The sequence below is a fragment of the Motacilla alba genome, chromosome 15, assembly GCF_015832195.1.
Source record: "Motacilla alba alba isolate MOTALB_02 chromosome 15, Motacilla_alba_V1.0_pri, whole genome shotgun sequence".
In the NCBI taxonomy this organism is placed as follows: domain Eukaryota; kingdom Metazoa; phylum Chordata; class Aves; order Passeriformes; family Motacillidae; genus Motacilla; species Motacilla alba.
Genome location: NC_052030.1, coordinates 11,771,220 through 11,790,832, shown reverse-complemented (window position 1 = coordinate 11,790,832; position 19,613 = coordinate 11,771,220). Strand labels below are relative to the sequence as shown.

The 19,613-nt window shown below is 48.0% G+C and overlaps 2 protein-coding genes across 2 annotated transcripts in view; one reads left to right on the top strand and one right to left on the bottom strand.

Annotated features, from left to right (window-relative positions):
• The first annotated feature begins 4,208 nt into the window (after positions 1-4,208).
• On the top strand, positions 4,209-18,848 carry CCDC92 (coiled-coil domain containing 92). Its single transcript, XM_038152650.1, has 4 exons — positions 4,209-4,384; positions 15,139-15,275; positions 15,606-15,647; positions 16,222-18,848. Exons 2-4 carry the CDS (start codon positions 15,146-15,148, stop codon positions 16,992-16,994), a joined length of 945 nt encoding a protein of 314 aa, XP_038008578.1. The 5' UTR covers positions 4,209-4,384; positions 15,139-15,145; the 3' UTR covers positions 16,995-18,848.
• A 6-nt stretch (positions 18,849-18,854) lies between these two features.
• Positions 18,855-19,613, bottom strand: part of DNAH10 (dynein axonemal heavy chain 10) — a 50,063-nt gene continuing 49,304 nt past the window's right edge. Inside the window, exon 78 of the mRNA XM_038152651.1 lies at positions 18,855-19,250. Within this exon, the coding sequence (XP_038008579.1) occupies positions 19,104-19,250 (147 nt within the window). The 3' untranslated portion in view covers positions 18,855-19,103. The remainder of the gene's footprint in view (positions 19,251-19,613) is intronic.

The following is a 19,613-nucleotide window of genomic DNA, read 5'->3' as shown; positions in this document are numbered from 1 at the left end:
CCAGCAACTGTAGCAATGTTTTACGATCATGGAGCAGGTCAATTCACTTGCACATTTAATGGATGAGATAAGGGCAGCTTGCACTAAATTAGCTTTCTGGGCAATATATGATCCAAGGGATGCAAAACCCTTCTGGCTGCTGCTGCTGAGGGAGCCAGAGCAGCGCCAGAGCAAAGCTATTTGCAGATGATGCTGTCTCCCACCAAAAACAACTGCTGGTGCTCTGAGCACCCGGCTGCAAAGCCGTGACCCCAAGGCAATGCAGGCCAGTGGGACACAGCTGGGGCACAGCTGGGGCACAGCTGGCCACGCTCTGCTCAGCACCGTTTCCCTGCTGGGCAGCGAGGCTGCAGCTGAGCTGCAGGAAGGATGTGTGTGCTGAGCCTCCCTCCATGCACAGCTCACAGCAGCTCCCACCTTCTGCTCCTCCAGCCCAAACGTCAGGCTGGATTAGGCATCTCCTGCATCCTGACCTGCTTTCTCCTCCTCCTCAGTAGGTGTCTGGGCATCAGGTTCAGCACTTGCCATCAGATGTTCCTTGTTCTGTAGCAGGTTTCCTCTGGTACCAGGAGCCCCCTGGCCCAAGTGTAGTGCAAACAAAGGAGAAACAATAACTAAAACCAGTCTGTGCCTTAAGGAGCTGACAGCATCTCCTTATTCCTCCCAGCTTCTGTAAATAAATCCTTGGTAATGTCCCTGTTTTTTGGAGGACGCTAAAAGGACCTGTCGTCACTCCCTGCACAGACTTTTCCTGCCATTCACTGAGCTTTCCACTCCCTCTCCCACGAAGGGAGAAGTTTGTTAAAAATTAATTCTCCTCTGATGGCTGCTAATTATCTTAGAGGCCGTTGGTAAAGCGCAGCAAAGGGACCAAAGGCAGCGCTCAGGAGGAGCCCTGCGGGAGGAATGCTGGCTTGGATGGTGCCGCTGAGGGGGTCAGGCAGGGAGGATTTTAACTGATGCTCCTCCACCAGGATGTCTGGCAGCAGAGGTACAAAATAACATTCACTGTTAGAGGTCTCTCTCTACACTTACACATATTTGGTTCTGGTTTTTAAAATCTTCCCCTTTGAGATGGGGAGGGATCACATCACCCACCAGATTTCAGAATTTAGGTTGGGTTTCATCCTGGCTGATCTTCCCCACCAAGCTCTGGGAAAGGCTCTGCACAATCCCTTTCCCTTGCCCTCCCTCTCCTGGTGCTGCCTGGGCAGGGAACTCATCCCACAGCCCGTGAGCTCCTGCTCTCACAGAAGGACAGACAGAGGGACAGACAGAGGGACAGACAGAGGGACAGACAGAGGGACAGCCACTCCAGCGAGCTGCTCCCCTTCCCGCCAGGGTGAATGGGAAGCTAATCCCGGATTCTCATCTCAGCCACGCTGATCTAATTAATAATAACTCTTTTGGCTTTAGAGGGTGGAGGGTGCCTGGATTAAGATTTGCATTACCGGAATCAAAACCAGGCCAGCTGTGCTTGTTGATGTTAGAGATGCAGAGAAAAGAGAAAAAACATCCGTGTGCAGGGCACGGGAGAGGTGATTAAACCTTCCTGCTTCCAGCTCTGCTGCTCTCCCCTCTCCCTGGAACCTCTGCTTTTTAAAAGCCAAAGCAAGAAAAAGAAAAATTAGGAGAAAGACACCTGGAAAGCAGAGAGCCAGCAAGAAGCTCCACAGACCAGTGCACATCAGGACAAAGCTTTTGTGATCTCTAATTTTGGGGGACCACAAACATTGTGAGATTTTACTGCAAAAGGCTCATATCTGAGAGCCTGCTGTTTGCACTTTGGTGGGTTGGGGATTTGAATTTCTGGCTATCTCCAAAGTTCAGGGGTTGCAACGGGGGTCAGAACTTGCTCCAGTTATAGTAATTGTATTATACTGCACTCCCCTCTTCAGGATTGTAAAGAATTTTGCAGACATTAATGACACATCATTACCATGCCCACGTTCCATTCTGAAGATGAAGAAACTGGGGCAGCTCAGTGCTGCTCACCTGGCAAGAGGCAGAGCAGCCTTTCAAAGGACAAATTGGGGTGACAAATTGCAGGCTGGAACTTCTGAGAACTGAAAATTTCAGACAATGTGCTCTTCAGGAGCACATGGAAAAAATGCTCAGGGACTATTTCAGTCTTGTTTCTGAATGAATGTATTTTTATCCCTTGGTTTCCAACAGGTTTTCCTTACACGGAGTACAGGTACATATTTCTGTTCTATAAATGTCACATCTTAAGGCCTGTTAATAAAACAGCCTTCTTTGGAACAACACAGATGGGGGTTTTCCTTCATTTGTGTTCAGTTATTAGGGATCCATATTGAATTTAACATCCTTCTGTCTTCCCTGCCAGGATGAGTCAGATGGCAAATGCATTTCTCTTTTGGCACAGGTTCTAACTGAATCATTTTCCCAGACTAGGTTGTCACCTAACGGGATCCTAAATTAAGAGCCCATGTTTTATATAAAAAGCTGGATGGATAAAATGGAAGGGCCCTCCTGCACTGCTGCTGGCAGAGCTAAATCTCCTCCTGTACCAGGCTTTGCACTTCTAAACACCCATTTAAAACTGGTTGTCCTTGGTTTCAGCTTTGACTAAGGACTAATGAATTTTCTTTAAAATATTTCCCTCTAGGCTATGTTGTGCTTCCTTTTCCCTGGCTTTAGGAGCTGCAAGGTGCAAAGTACATAAAGATCCATCTGTGTCCTCACACACAACAGAATCCCTTGAAGGCAGGTAGAGCCAGAGTCAGCAGCTTGATGCTGGATTTGGTTTTGGTTAAGGATGTGTAATACTTCCCTGTGCTGCATATAGTGCATCTTTTGACTAAGAAAATTATCTCTCACTTGTGGAAACTCTATTGGCCTTTCCTTCCAAAAGCCAAGCTTCTGTCTCTTAATTTTGAAGCCCCTTATAATGAAGTGTTTTATTTCCATTACAGACATAGAAAAGACACTGCATCCATAAATGCTTGTGTGCATCTGCCAGAGATAGAATCACAGGCCAGTGACTGTGCCATGTGCCAAACCTTCAACATTGATTTGTAGAGAAACTGCAAAGAATGTCCAGCCATGTAGGGCTGCACACCCAGAGCCTACCCTGCTGTTGGGCAGCTGAAGGTCACATTTATTCATATATTAATGCAGAAATGACAGTGCAGAGCAGGACAGGCTGCAGGAATTCCAACCCCACAGCTCTCCTGGGGCTCTGCTGCAGCTGTCCTTGCTTCAGTGGGGGGAAATTCACACACACGTGTGCCAATAGCACAAACACCCCCAAAATTCCCGGTAGGCTGTTTCCCACACATCCACACACATGTTGCCATGATCCTTTGGAGCACACAACACAACTTCTGCTCACAGATGTGTTTCCACCCCCCTCATCCTTCACACCAACACACACGTGCTCACACCCTGCTCCCAACACACAGACACACCTGGTGCACCTCTGTCCTCACTTCAGCTGGGAGGGAGCTCAGTCATTCACAGTGCTGTGCTCTGGATTTGGAATGAGAATGGTGTGGATAACACACTCTTTTGGTATTTGTTAAGCTCTGTTTATCCTAAGTCAAGAGCTGGTTTTTTCTTTTTTGTGTATCATGCTCTGCCAGTGAGGAGGTTTGCAAAAGAAACCGGGAGGGAGCAAAGCTGGCACACACGACCTGAACTGGCCAAAGGGATATTCCACAGCACAGAACATAATGCCCAGGGGCATAACTGGGGGAGGTACCGGGGGGCTGATCTGGGTTTGGGGAGGGCAGCATCAATCAGCGGGAGATGAGCAATAGCATTGTGCAACGTTTGTTTTGGGTGTTTTTCCTTTCCCTTTTCATTATCATTATTATCTATCATTATTATTCTATTTCACTTTGTTTTCAGTTACTGAACTGCTCTTAACCCAACCTACAAGCTCCACTTTTGATTCTCCTCCCCATTCCACCGGACTGGGGGAAGAAGAGAGGGGGGAGTTGCATGGGGCTCCATTTCCAGCTGGGCTTCAAGCAGGACAGCCTCTCCCGGGAACGCACATCCCTTCCTTTCACACACCCGGGGCCCTTCTCCTTCTCCTTCTCCTTCTCCTTCTCCTTCTCCTTCTCCTTCTCCTTCTCCTTCTCCTTCTCCTTCTCCTTCTCTCCTTCTCCTCCTCCTCCTCTCCCAGGTGCGCGCCCCCGTGCGCGCCCCCGTGCGCGCGCACGCCCCGCCCCGCGCGCGGGCGGGCGGGGCCGCGCTGTCGCCCCGGTTGCCACAGCGACGGGCCCGGTGCCGCAGCCGCACCTGCGCCTGCGCCGCCGCCCCCGGTGCCGGTGCCGCCGCCGGTCAGTGCCGGCCCCGCGGGGCACCCGCGGTCCTTCGGGCGGGGCGAGCGGCGGACCCGGCCGGGGCCGAGCAGGTGAGGGGCCGGGCGGGGCGGCGGCTGAGGCGCGGGGGCTGCGGCGCGCTGCGCCCTCAGCCCCGGCCCGCTGTGAGGGGGCGTCAGCGGCATCGCGACCCCCGGGGCCGGCTGGGAAGCGGGGTGGCGGCGTCGCTGCTGGGGCCTTTTTCCCCCTCACACGAATCCGCCGCCCGCCGAGGGACCCTCCCGTGAGGGCGAGCGGGACTGTAGGGGCGCCCCGCGGCCGCGTTGGGCTGCGGAGCGGCCGCGGCCCCCGCCCCGGGACCTGCGGCTGGTGGAGGAGCCGCGCCCCGGCTGGAGATAGCCTGGCGGGGGACCGGGCAGAGCCCCCCAGGGCCGGGCAGAGCCCACAGGGCCGCGGCGGCCGTTGCGGGGCAGCGAGCAGCGCGGCGGGTGCGCGCAGGGCGGCTCCGGGCCGGTGCGCCGGGCGCTGGCGCTGGAGCAGAGCGCTTCCTGCGCGCACCCCGGGCCCGTCACTGGGGCACAGCGGGGAAAGGGATTGCCCTGCATCTCGCTGGACCCCCCCTTGTCTTTCCGTTTGTGCCGGTTCTGGGGAAAGGACGTGTCGGTATTTCTGTTTGGGATGTGCCCCAGACAGAGCCCGGGAGAGCGGCCGCCCATCGCCTCCCGCTGCACCGCCCGCACCCGCCGGGGCAGGTTTTACACCGCATCCTCCCGCATCCTTCGCAGGCGCCTTTTGCATCGCACCTTTTCACTTTGCAAAGTGTCGTTTTCATGAGCAACACAGGGCCTGCAAAGGGCTGGACGGGTGGATTGTGTTTATTTTGGAGTGGGTTGGGAATAATTGAGAGAAGGAGGTTTTTCCTTTGACGGAGAACGCCTGTCGTCTGTGGATCTGGCAGCAGAGGAGTGCAGGGCGTCTTCAGACATGGAGATGCTTCCAGACGCAGTTTCCCTACGCAGGACATGGGGTGGGACAGCAGGGAGGAAGGAGGGGCCCTTCCCGCCCTGGACAGCAGTGGAATGCACCTGAGCCCACCTTATTAAATTGAGTAAAGCTGAGACACTGAAGGTAAATGTGAACACAGAAGCTGAGGCAGCCCTGGGGGTGGAATTGTCTGTTTTGATCTGCATTGCAGGTGCATGGGAAGCAACCAGGGTACTTGTTGGCTTTACTTAGATGGTAAGATGCTTACACTTAAAAAGCTGTATTGAGCTTTTGCAATATCAATTATACTCCTTAATTAAAAAATAAAAGACAAATGGATGTGACTGTAAATACAGTGCCTTTTCCCATATAATTTGCTCATTAGTGAATGCAATTCTGTAGTGCATTATTATGACTGAGCCTCTGGGAGACTGACATTTATGCTTTTAAACTGCACATTGCTTTCTGGTTTGACAGTTTAAAGCAAGTGCTGTATACACAGATAATGGCTGATTTGTAATATTGTTGATTTTTCAAGCTCTTGGTTGTACTGAGGCTCCAGCAGTCATTTTTAGTAAAACAACAAAGATAGGAAGGTCATCATAGGGGAAAGTATCAGCTGCTTAAGTGGAAAGAAAGAATATTGGCTAAACTGATGCTAACCACTTGTTTTCATCCTCTTGTTGTACTTCTGTTTCATATATCTGTAGAGTTTCCTCCCTCATCCCCTTAGAAAAGACAAAGGTCTCAGGACCAATCCAGATACTCTAAGTAGTTTCCAGTCCAGTAGTTCTTGCAAACTGTAGAACAGCAATAATTTCATTTCTTACCATTGTTTCCTTCACATCAGATTTCATATAGAGCTGCATACTTTCAGGGCTTTAGAATAATTTTTTAAATGTGTTTTGTTACAAAAATCCCACTGTTCCTTAGCGTGCCCTACTTCGGGAGGCTGTAGGTGTTAAGGGCGATATATTTGTTCATCCAGATCGACCACGTTAGTCAGTCCTTTAACTGCAGGAGGCAGAACACAAACTCCCCAGTGCTGTTATGGCAGAATGTGGATCATAATGTAAAGTAAAATAAAATATTTATTCAACATTGTAAGCAGCATAATAGAGGGAGGACAGCTGTAATTTTTAGGCATCTCGGTTTTGTTCTGTGGCTTAAAAAATAAGTGTTTAAAGTAGCAAAACTGTTTTCATATTGACTAAAAAGATTGCTCTTAATCATTTTACTCAAGTTCATGTTTAATTTAGTTTTGCATAGTAAAGTTTTAAAAAGGTAGCAAGTTGTAGTTTATTTTATAGAGAGAACAGACATCATCTTTCTGAAGATTTATAATGCTGAAGAATTTATTTTGCTGACAAGTGATTCTTTCTATGCATAGTTATGTATATGTGTCTGTTAGTAACTAAAAGTGATGGGTTCAGTTGAGTAGCACTTTACTGAAAATCCAGCAGTCAAATCAGTTGAGGAGGGGCAAAGCTGAGTGTGTGAAATAGCTTTTTCTTACTGCTGGTTTGGAAAGCACAGCCAGCAAAAGGAACGTTTAGGGATGTTGGTGCTGGAGAAGGACAGGTGCCCGGCACGCGGGGACACGAGTGGCTGTGACAGTCCCACAGCACAGACACAGCTCTGCTGTCTGCAGGGGCTGCTGCAGTGGGCCAGTGTGTAAGCAGGGCCAGCCCCCCCAGAAGGGTCCAGCAGAGCACCCAGGAGCAGCACTCCAGGGCCCGCTGCCCACGGCCTGGCTGGGTAGAGGTGGGAGGGTGCCCTTTGTTGAACCCTGATCAGCAGGGCTCTGCTGAGACAAACCCTCTGCTCCCTTCTTGTGCACGAATCCAGTGTTCATCTGAGCCGCACGTGAACATGGCTGAGAGTTCATTGAGTGGGGCAGAGTGGCAGTGTCAGCCCCCTGCTTAGCACCTGCTGTCCCTCACCTCTGTTCATCACCTTCGCCTGTCTGGCTGGAGTATCATCAATGAATGTGGGCCTGATTTGTCTCTGTGCTCATTTTAAAGTGATATAAAAAACATCTTCCTCTAAAGCAGGGTGTCCAGCAGTGTGATGATGGGTGTTAGTCCATCTCCACGTGAGCAGGGAATGATTTTGTTCAGTAATGTTTTGCCATTATGTACCAGCTCATTTCTCCTGGTGTTGTTAAAGACTATAGTACTATAAACAGGAACAATACATTTATTTACTACTAGATGTTAGAGGCATGACAAAATATTGCTGAAATGGATGTTTTCAGAGTATTGGAGCTTCTGCAAGCTGTTTGTTTGAGTGCTTTTAAATAATCATTGAAAAAAGGCTTTTCTTTGGACTGTGATTTCTTTCCTGCTATTGAGGAACATGTTTGTTCTCATTTTACTCCAAGGAAACCTTTGGTTTGTATTTGAAATATTAAAATACACTGCTGCTTGTTGGTTTAAATTATTTGATTGAGAGAGATAGGGTTTAAAATCAGTGTTATTTAAAAACAGTGCTGGACTGACTGAAAACTGTTAAATGTCATGGATTCTCTGTGGACAGAATGGTAGCTGTCTCCAGAAGGGCTGAAAATATGCCAGGGAACAGTAGCTGCCTGTAATCCGAGTCGGTGCCCGGAGGGAGGGCACAAAAGGCACGGCAGATCGCCTTTCTGTGGAGCAGAGGTGTGGAGCTCGGGAAGAGCCCATCTGTGAGGAAAAGCCGTGGGAATGGTGTCAGAACCAGCAGGTTCTCTTTGGAACGGAAGTGTGTCTGCTTGTTTCTTTCCAGCCTCAGGAAGGCTTGGTTTAAGCTGTGTGGCTTTATTGTCTCCGTTTGAGGTACCTGGGTTACGTAAGGGAGGGTATAAAGCACCTCTGTTTGGGAGCCTTTGTCTCAGCCTGCTATTAAACACTAAAAAAATCTTGCTTAGGAAAGATTGGACATAGGTCATCACCACGACCAGATTTCCTTCATCAGCAGCTCTCAAAACCTTTAGCAAAGTGGGGACCAATTTTTGTGTGTTTGATCGTAGTTGCTGTTCTAAAATAATAAAAATCAATGCCTTATGAAACAGAATGCATTAGAGAAAAGCATCTCCTCAGCCTGTTACATTTGCCTGGAAATAGTTGTGCAGTTCTGTGGAGTTGCTTTAGAATAGCTGCTCTCTGTAAATGACTTCTCAGGACAGCTTGAGCTTCCTGTAAGGCTTCAGTGCCTTCTGCCATGTTTCACAAATATCCCTGGGAGCCTCTGAAAATCATCATTTCTGCACTTCGTGCAGTAGGAGCTCAAGCTCAGGCGAGTGCCTGGAGCTGGCGCTGCTGCAGGAAGCAGTTCTGCCTGTACCACCCCCTGACCTGCTTACAGATTCTATTTTATATTTTTATTTTTTCACCTTCCCCAGGCATCTCCAGTGCTGCACCGTGAACCCGCCATCGGAAAACAGCCAGCGGGAAAAGGGGTTTGTTTTCAGCTGCACCAGTTCCCTGCCCTGGTTCACTGAGTGACCAGGAAGGTGAATCTGGAGCATTTCAGGAATGCAGCACTAAATTCTTGCTCAGTGTATGTGAGTGGGATGGGTGAGACAAAGTCATGGCTGGGCTGGCTGGTGAAATGGTCTCACGTCTGTGTGGTGATGGGTTTTTGTCGAGTTTGGGAGCAGGAAAAGGCCCAGCCAAGCTGGTTCTGTGAAACCAGTGTGGTAATTCTTTTGGTTTGTGTTTCAGCAGGCTCCAGAAAGGGCAGGTTTTTATATTGCACAAATACGTTTTCTTCAATTTCTGGTGCAATTCTCACATTCTTGCTCATAGAGGGCAATAAATTGAGAGAGGGCATGCAGTGTTCATAAGTGAGTATGTGATCTGTGAAGAAAGCCCATGACTATTCCATAGTATAGTGTTATTTCTAAGCATGAATTTGGAGTTATACTTAACAGATCCTCGTACCAAAAACCACCCACAGCCTACCTTACTAACTTAAGTCCTGATTGAGCTTTAACTGAAGTGGGAGAACTTTGGAAAAAAATAGAATGAGGCTCAGGTTTATGTGTAACATTGATATTGTGTTAGTCTGGGAGAATTGAATATTAATTTTCTTGTCATTCCTCTGACAAAAGAAGTTGGTTTACTAGAAAGACTAACGTGTCTTTGCAATATTGTGACTGCCTGGTTGTGACTGGGGAGCAGTTTGCATTCTGTGGCTTTGCTGGAGGTTATAATAAAATAAAAAATTGTTTTATCCTCAGAACGAAAGGCTGAATAAAATAGAAGACCCATTCTTTAGGAGCGTGTGCTAGAGAGCAGAAGAGAAGCAACCTATTCCTCTACCTGAGATGTAATCTTGCTTGTGAGGACTTTTATTGTCGCTTCATCATTGTTGAAGGGGTTCTTTTGAAGTAGTCAGTGTCATTTAGGTAATGCTTTCTTTGTCTCCCTAAAGTGAATTAGGCTCAAATTGGGTAATTTTCAAAGCTTCCTGCCAGAGTAGGCTGTTTGTTCCTGACAGCTGTACAGCCATAGCACACCCTGGTATTGGTCATAATAACTGTGTCTGTGTGAGATGCCACTGCAGGACTATTTGATTTGGTTCTCTAATGGTCTCTGTCACAGTAGTGATTTTAACATCTCATTCCTTTCAATCTCTTTCTTTGTGCCAGCTCTGGGGTTGGGTGGTCTTAAGGCAGAGAAAACACCACGTGAACTGTTCCTGTCAGTGCTCCTGACTCCAGGTAGACAGTCAGGCACCTTGGCACTCGCTGAGTTCTGTGTTAAAGAACCAGCTGGTTCCTTTGGAGCATCCAGAATTAAATTATTGCTACCAGGGTGGTGTCCACTCAGTTATTCTTCCTGCTGCCATACCAGCTGCTGTAGGAGTAACAAAAAATCATCTTCTTACTAAAACACTGAAATGTGTGATTGCAGGACATTCAGAGGTTAACTGTAAAGAGTTTACACAGCCTCTGATCAGAAAATGATGGGAAAGTCAGGCAGAGAAACCACTGAGCAAAATAGCATCAGAGGCAGTAGAAATGGAAAAGGAGCTGAGAAAGCGAAATCATGTCCTTCCTCTGGGAGGACAGTGGCACAATTCCTTCTTCCCTTCCATTGTCTCCAGGAAAGAACTACTAATTTTGCTTGGTTTAAAACACACAAACAAAAAGATGAGAACAAGTTAGTGGGTCACTAATAATGTGTAAGCGTTGTTATATTGTCATGCAGAAGGCTGAGGATAGAGGTATTGCTGCAAGAGGTGTTAGTGATAAGGGAGCGCTGGAGAAGGGGAGGGATGGCCCGAGGTGGATGGGTAGGCTGAGTGTATTGTCTGAAAAGCTTGACTCCAGCAGCACTGGACTAGTTGAACTGGCTTAGTCTGATGCACAGATGGATGAGGGGTGAGCAGAAATTTGGAACTGGAGCAGTTTGTCACTGAGCTGTGTTTCTGCTGGATCTGCTTCAGGAGAGGTGTAGTGGTGTGGTAGAATCAGTTTGTGGGGGACTTAAAACACATGTCCAAGCAGGAGAGCAAAGCCCCTGAGTTGGCTGTGGAGGCTGCAGGGTCTCCTTTGTCATGTCCTTTGAAAGGAGCTGAGCAGACACTTTGGGGATGGCATTGTGTCTCAGAGATGGAGAGCTGATCTAAGCAAAGAACAACAAAGTGACTGTCAGTAATTTCAGCATTAGAGCTGTGTTTGGTCACTTCAGTGACAATCTTTAAAATGGGGTCTGGCTAAAACTTTGGAGGTTCTTGCAAGAGGTATCGTATCCACTGTCCTTACTTAGTTCTTGAAATGATATTTTGTATAGCAAACAAATGACATTTTGGCAGCTTTTGTTACATTTTGATGGAGCGCTGGCCAGTGCGCAGTGGAGAGGGAAATGTCTGCCCATACATATTTCAAGGCTATGAGTTGGCAGGGAGCTAAAGCAGCTTCTCAGGTGATGGTCACCCCATCCACGTAAAAGGAGGTTATTGTGTTCTGTTTTGTGGATACCAAACAGGAATGAAAATGTTAAATCACTGTTGTTTGGGCTTCGTTCCATCCTTTGGCCTTGTGTCTAAGGTCAGAGATTAGCATCTCCCTCCTCCGATCTTGCAGCAGGGCATAGAGATGCTCTGATTTTGTGCAGAGGCATCTGATATGCAGCCAGATGCTTGTTGCCTTGAAACATTTTGAACTCTCTCCAAATGCTTAAGATCCAAAAAGGCCTGGAGCCTGCACATCCTCTGCAAGGCAAGATGTGGCTGTTAAAATGCTAGTGACTGTTTATGGTGAGCATGGGATTAAGTTGCATTTTAAAAGCTTCTGTTTAATATTTTTTTTCCTTTTCCATATAAGATTTTCTGTGTGTATATTCCCTTTTGAAGAGAACATGCACTTGTAAGGAGACAGAACAGTTCCTTTTCAGATGAGCTTACAGGAATGATAATTGGAGTTACCCTCTCTGCTTTACTGGAAGATGATGGCTTAGGTAGGTGCAGTCATGATTAAAGTGTTGTACTTAACATTCCCAAGGGAATTTTGTTTGACTCATTCCATTTGTTCCTCCTTGGCTATATTCAAGAGAAATTGTGAATCCATCATTTGGAGGAGTTAAGTCTCAATCTCTGACCTATATATAGAAACATTTGGTGTTGTGGTGGTCCTGAGGAATGAGAAATTGTGGATGTTGGAAGGGTGGAATGCATTGCACCATCTACACAAAGCCTCTGTTGCTGACAGGTTGGACATTTGGTGTTCAGGGCCAGTCCTGCTGCCAAAGAGGAGGTGTGTCACCCTCACCATCAGCCCTGGACACTGCAGTGTCCCTTTAGTGTTCTGTCATCGTTCCCAAATGCTGTGCATGTTCCCAGGGGACTTTGCCAAGCTCTGCATTGCACAGTTCTGTCTGTGTAAGAACATAGCAAACTTTTTTTTGTTGTTGTTTGGAGACAAAGGGGGAAAAACCATAGTGCCATAACTTTGTGCTGTGTATGTGGTCACAGCGTTCTTCCCAGCACTGGTGTCATTTATCTGCTGGCATCCAGCCAGAGCTTGGTAGATTTGGGAGCTTGTCCCACCAATTTCCATGGTGGGAGGTGGAGATTGTTCTTCTGGGCTGTAAAGGGCACCACTGACTTCTGCATTTGCTGTTTCTCTTGTGGTGTTTGGCCTTCTTGTTTCAGAGAGCCTAAGATGGAATCAGCTTAGTGCAATCCCAGGACTATGAGACATAGCAAATGTGTCTCTGTGTAGTGACTGTCTGTGCAAGACACCTTTCCTTTCCTTTCCCTGGTTTGACAGTTTTGGCTCTTTCCCAGAGCACAGGGAGCAGACCTCACAGTGCTGGCTGTGCTGTGTAAAAAGGCTTGAGTGGGTGGGTGAGTGGGTTTGGAGCTGGATCTGCTGCCCACACATCCATGGAGGCTGTGGCTTCAGCTCGCTGGCCTTCCCTTTTCTTGAAGGGATGGAGAGGGGACAGCAGACAGCCAGGCTGCTGTGAGGGGGAGAAGCACAGAAAGGCTGCAGAGGGTTGTGGGAAGCTCCTTAGTGCAGAGGGGCTGCAGCTAAAACTCATCGTGGGTTGATTTAATTGATCGCTCTGATTAACTTAGTGCTGCTGCAGGGATGATGATGCTCTGGTGCTGGTAGTTCTTATTTTCTTCCTGAGCCTATAACACTCACTTGCCTCTGATTATATTTGTTTTCTTCAGAGCAGGTAATCCTGGTGTGATCTTTCAGATGCAGAAGATCAAAGAGAAAAAGCAATTGAGGAGATTAATAGTGAGAGCCTTGTTCTGTTTTTTTTGAACATTTAGGAATTAGTTTTTAATGAACATGTTTATTTGCATGGACTGAGCTGGGAACAGTTACTGTCTGTTGCTGGTGATGAAATATTTTCCTATTCAGGCAAGTATTTTCCTGTTCAGATTATGGTTACAGGTGAAAAGCCACCATTAATGCCCATTGTAAGAACAGAAGCTCTGGGTTATTGTGTGGAGGCTTTTCTTTCACCTACTTCTATGACAGCTTAGGGTTTCTTTTGGAAAACACATTCCTCGATTAAGGATCCCTTCTGAGCCTCGGTGTCCTGCACAGTCAGAGCTCCAGCTGTGGCTTTATCCTGCTGTCACGCTCGCTCGATCAGAGCAGGATGAGCACTGAAGGAATGGGATGATTCAGTAAAGCTCCCGTCTGTCTGATGTCAGCTTTGCAAGCCAGAGGATGTCACTTTGACAATGTATCCCAGCTTAAATATCCTCACTCCTCAGAATTAATGGTGCCCCAGTAATTGCTGTGACTGTGTAGTGTCCCTTCCAACAGCCCTCCAGCACTGTGGCTGTGAGGGACCACTAGTGTGGCAGTGATGGGGTGTTGCAAAATTTGTTTAACCAGAATTCTAGAAATCCCTTTTTAGAGTGTGTTTGGTCCATAATTTTTGCTTGTTTGCTAACGATGGTGAGTGTAAAATGACCCATTCACTCGACGAAGCACAGTTGGCTCCACTGCCACATTCCTGGGCACTGAACTTAATCCTTGATCCCTGTTACAAGGTAACCAGGCTGTTTGGCTCCTGCACATCCTTCACACCTTCATTTTGTTTTTTTAACAATCAAATATTTGTTTCTGTAGGGATAAGTCAGTCGAAGACGAAGTCAGTTCAGGTCACTGATGAAATCAGGAGGGCTCTGTGTGTGTGATTTCTACACCACATCCCCAGGTGCTTTAGTGCGTCACCAAGATGCAGGAGTACCAAGTCTGGTGTTCTTTTGGGGAATAAAAGTATAAAATTAAACTCAGGGCTGTGATATGTTTAGGAATAACAAAAGTGTGTCACTTGCTCTGAGCTTATGCTCTACCAATTTTAAACTGGTAGAAAAAAATTCTTGCCATAAGACTCCATACCAGAGAGCCCCAGTGGGTAGCTCTTGCCATGCCAAGGCAAACCCATGAAGGTCCACCTTGGACACCTTGTGTGGTCCCATAATTCCAGGCATGGATGCAATGCCACTGCAGGTGGTTGTCCGGGCAACAGGAGTTCTGACTCTGCACTTATCCTTGTAACCTAATTACTGTAATGGTTTCTGCACATACAACAGAATTTAGCCTTTCCTACTGGCAGCACGGGGGTCTCCAAGGATGTCTGCCAGCATAATTGTGTTCACTGTGTCTGTCTTTGGGCGTGAGCACTGCTGTAGCCAGGGCTTACTTCTACAAGGCTGTTCTGTAAGGGAAGCCCAGTGGTGGAACAGGTTTCTATGTACTCGTAACCTGAGCAAGAAAAATCTGTTTGTTTTCTCTTGGAGTGAAGCATTATCCTTGTCTTGCTCTGTGCCATTGGGCCTGGTGTTGAGGAGACCCAGGAGCAGCCAGAGCTTTCCTCGTGCCAGCGTCCACATCTCAGATTGGGCACCCATGGCAGCCACATCCATGGCAGTGCCACCAGCCTGGCTCTGCTCAGACCCCTGCTTTCCCTTTTTCCTTAGTGTTGCTGCATTTTAGTGCTTTCTCCCTTGTTCTTGCCAAGGATTTTACCAGTCCCTGTATCCCTGGGGGCAAGTGGAAACCCTCAGCAAGACAGGGACAGTAGCCCATTCCTCAGAACTCTGCTTTTAACTTGTAACAGGATTAATGACTTAGACTGTCTGAAGTTAATCTTTTAAATGTGTTAACTCCAAACAAATGAGCTCCCTGCTCCAGCCTACAGTATAATTAGGCTTTTGGTGAACTTGGAGCACTTGTAATCGAAATAGTCCTAAAGCAGAAAAACCTTTTGTGGCATTTGATGCATCAACCAATGCATTAACAGTAGAAAACAGCCATTCCTTCTGATCCTGGCTGCACAGGGAGGATCCCCATATGTGCAAGGTAACTCACCGTCACAATTCCATGTCTGTTCCCTGGCAGGGTCAAGATGGCCACCTCAACCCTGGAGAACCAGCTGCAGAGTGCCCAGAAGAACCTGCTGTTCCTGCAGCGGGAGCACACCAACACCCTGAAGGGGCTGCACGCGGAGCTGCGCCGCCTGCAGCAGCGCTGCACAGGTACCCATCCCCTGGAGGGGCTGCTCCCGCTTCAGCAGTGAGACCTCAGCAGCAAAGCCCACCAGCAGGGTGGATTCAGGGTCTGCAGTTTGTATCTCGTGGCAAACTGGCTGATCAAAGCCCAGTATTTTTCATTTGTTCTTTAAAAAGCTGATAGTTCAGTTGTTTTACGTATTTGCTAATTTGGAGTGAATCTCCTATTCTTGCTTTGGGCAGTGGGAAGAGTTAAATCTGTATTTATTGAAAGCTGTCACTGTAAATCTGTTCACCAGGTGATGTATGGGCTCCATGATAATGTTCTAACAAAAATAAACAACTTTTTTTCCTCAGATTTAACCTATGAGCTGACTGTAAAGAGTTCAGACTCATCAGGTAAGGAATACATGGCTTTTTATTAATGTTCATGTCCAATTTACTAATTTTTTTTCATTGTTTGTATTTGCTTTTCTACTCTCCAGACTTATTTATTTATGAATTAAATGTCAAAAGTTCTTTCCCAAGGTCACACAGGAAATCTGTGAAAGAGCCAGGAATAGCACCTGGAACTGCTGACTCCACTAGACAGTTCCCTGCTTGCTATATGGGAACACAGGACACAAATTTTAGGGGCAGAAGAGGGAGACTATTTTTAAAACTTAGCTGAGCTGGTGCTGTAATGAACCACAAAGCTTTTATATATTTTATTTTTTTTAAATTTATATATATGTATGTGTGTGTGTGTGTATACACTAGATCCTAGTTATTTTATATGCCTTATGTTAATGACAGTTAAAGAGAAGAAATAAGATCATTCCCTGAGGTTGCATCCCTGGATGAGGGATGGTGTGGGATGATTGGAGTTAGTCTTTTGGATTTCTCTCAGGGGTGGCAGGAGGAACCCTATTGTACTGTTTTACATAATGGCTGTTGTTAATTTGAAACGCTTCTGCTTCTCCTGTTACTCTAGAAAGTGGCGGTTCAAGAAGTGATGAACTCAAAAGTAAGTGCAAAGATCTTGAAGCTCAACTGAAAATCAAAGAAGCTGAAAACAGTGAATTGTTGAAAGAACTCGAACAAAAGAACGCGATGATAATGGTGCTGGAAAACACTATTAAAGAAAGAGAAAAGAAGTATTTGGAAGAGCTAAAAATGAAAAGCCATAAGCTCAATATGTTGTCCAGTGAACTGGAGCAGAGAGCGAGCACGATTGCGTATCTGACCTCTCAGCTGCACGCGGCCAAGAAGAAGCTGATGAACGCCAGCGGGACTTCGGATGGGACCCCCTCCGGCAGCCCCGTGCTGTCCGGCTACAAACCGTCCCCTCCCAAGGACAAACTGCCGGAGACGCCGCGGCGCAGGATGAAGAAGAGCCTGTCCACGCCGCTGAACCCCGAGTTCGAAGAGGCCTACAGAATAGGCTCGGAGAGCCGGAAGCTGGTGCTGCGAGAGCCCGTGGATGCCATGCCCGATCCCACGCCCTTCCTGCTGGCCAGGGAAACGGCAGAGGTGCATCTGATCAAGGAGAGGCCGCTGGTGATCCCACCGATCCCCTCGGATCGCGCGCCCGGCGAATCGCACAGCCCCGCCCGCGAGAAGCCGCACAAGGCGCACATCGGGGTGGCGCATCGCATCCACCACGCCGCGCCCGCCCAGCCGCAGGAGGTGGAGACCCTGGCAGTGGATCAGGTCCACGGAAGCAAAGTGGTCAGAAAGCACTCGGGGACAGACAGAACTGTCTGAGAGCACCACGGAAGCGCTGTTCTGTGCTGGTTATGCACTGTGAGCCTGTAGGGTAAATAGCACCTGCGGTGAAGTTTCTTTTGATGCCCCATGCATGCCAAACTCCTCCCGGGTACATCATTAATACATTTTGCTCTAACGAAACCTCCTAGGACTGTGTTCATATGGCAAGGTATATAACCACTCCATGCTGTGGCCAAATCAGGGGGACCTGACCGCTTGCTTCCGAGTGCTGCTCCATTTAGTGTAACTGCACGTGGACAAGGGCACGGGCTGTGTTAGTGAGCTCTTAGAGAGAACACCCCTCCCTCACACTGCAGCCACGCGTGTTGGCTGGTAACATTTGGCCTGGCAGGGGGTCTCTTGTCTCCACTGTGCGTGTGAGCACTCCAGAGCCACCACTGACCTCTGCCACAGCCGCTCTCGCAGCAGCACTGAAAGGTGGGCACGTGTACGTTCACTTCAATGACCTAAGGACGTCCCCAGAGCCCCAGCAAGCACTACTTGATTAATCCTAAATACTTTGGTTTGTGGCTTTAAGTAAAATATGGGTGGGGGAAGCACCATTTAAAGGGTTACCAACCCTCATAGGAAGAGTACGAACACTGGGTTGATTGTGGGGATCGTTTTGGGTTTTTTTAATCAAATAGCTTCTCGACACATTTTAGGCTAGTCAGTACACTGCACTTGTAGCACCTTCCATACTGGCTCAGAGCTCCTTTTCAGGGAGGAAATGTAACTGGCTATCCAATATGGAAATGGTTCCTTATGCTCTAACCTGCACTTTTTTTGTAAAGGGATTATTTTTGTTTCCTAAACACCTTAGTCTTGTTCTGGGCATCATCAGACAGTGCTGGCTGCTGCCAGCCTAGAAACCTGAGCTGCCCCTCTATAATGTGAGTATTTAGCTGTAAGTGATGTAACTGATCCATGCAGGAGAACCTGGCATCCTTGATTTCTGTCCTTGTGGATTGGGATGGACTTGCCTTGCACTTGACCAGATTCCCCTACTCCTTTCTAGTAAGTAGCAGGTAGACCCAACAGCTGTTAGACTACTTTTTTTTTCTTTTTCTAGGAAAGAAAGGCATACTAGGAGCTGGGAGGGTATATAGTTTTGGGATAGGAGCACTAGTTTGTCCATTTTTCTTACATTCTGTTCACCTCTGCTTCACTCTTGTCTGCAGCCTCTGAGTAGGACCAGCAAGAAACACTGGCTCCCAAATGCTGCTAAGCTTATGATGTGCCTTTAAAATTTTGGAACGTGTATTCTCTGTGACAGCTGATGAAGGATCCCTGCCTGCCCCGTCCCCTCCCCTCGCCAGCTGTAGTTTGCCCCTTGTAAGCTTTTTCTGCAGCTGTGTTGGTGTGTGTCCCTCCGGAGCCCTGGAGCACTGTCAGCGTCCCCGGCGCAGGCCCTGGCAGGCTGGCAGAGCCGTTCTCCGCCCGCGGTCCCGCTCGATTCCTGCAGCATGACCCTTCCAGCAGGGCTGATCCCGGGCAGGGCTCTGCCCTCTGCACCCTCTGTCACTCGCTGTCCCAAAGCCCCAGACCCGCCTCAGCCGCGCGCCTTGCTGGCTCTGTGGTAGGAATTTGTTTCACAAGTGGTGGGGAGGGATCAGAGAGGGGGTTGGTTAAAGCAAGGTTGTTTCTCTGAGGGTTTCTGGGTTATGTGTATGCATTAACCAGCAGCTGGTTTGGTTACTTTGGTTGTTGGCACCATATTTTTATGGTCGTGTGTTGTATGAGTGACCTACCCTGCCACTTGTTGGAGCTGGTGGGAGGCACCGCTCCAGGCAGTGCAGAAGCGATGCTTTGGGCAATTAAAGACATTTCTTACAACCACCCAGGCAAACCTTAGTCTTTGTGTGTGCGGGACCAATTCACTCTCTCTTTGCAGCCACAGACTGGCTTGGAGCTGCTCCAGAAGGAAACACAAATTACAAAAATACACTCTATTCTTCCAACACGTTTATTGGGAGTATAATACAACCAAGCTAATACTAACTAAAGTCAGGTCTGCCTGAGTGAACACAGCCCCACCCAGGGTTTTTCCCTGCACCTCTGAAGGGTTTCATTCTGGGGGAAGAACATGGTGCCTAGTTTTGGCTGTCATTCAGCATTGAGGGTGAGACACACGCCTTGGAGCACCCAGTGGGAAATGTGTTTGGTGGTGTACAGGTCAGCTTCAAAGACCAGGCCGAAGCCCATGGCGTTGCGGCGCATGGAGGTCGTGTACACCGGCGTCCGGAGCGTGTTCTGCAAGAGGAGGCAGCGCAGACACTGAGCACTGCCTGAGCTGCTGCAGGGAACTGCAAACAAGGGCCTCAAGGAGACAGACTGGCTTCAGAAATTCATTCTGTTTGTTAGAGGTCTTAAATAGCCACCACCCAGAAAATGGAAATGTCCTTTATGTAATTTACTGGGGATGGGAAGTAATTGAAAGAGTAGGGGGAGTGTAAGAGTGCCTGAAGGGAAAAGAGGCAACAAATGCATCAACCTCCTTAGAAGAAAAAAACTGTAGCGATGGGCAGTGTAAGAAGTGTTAAACCAGGTGCTTCATATGGGAGTGGAAATGATAAAATGCAGCTTCTGGGCAGAGAGGGCAGGGCCTGCCAGCTG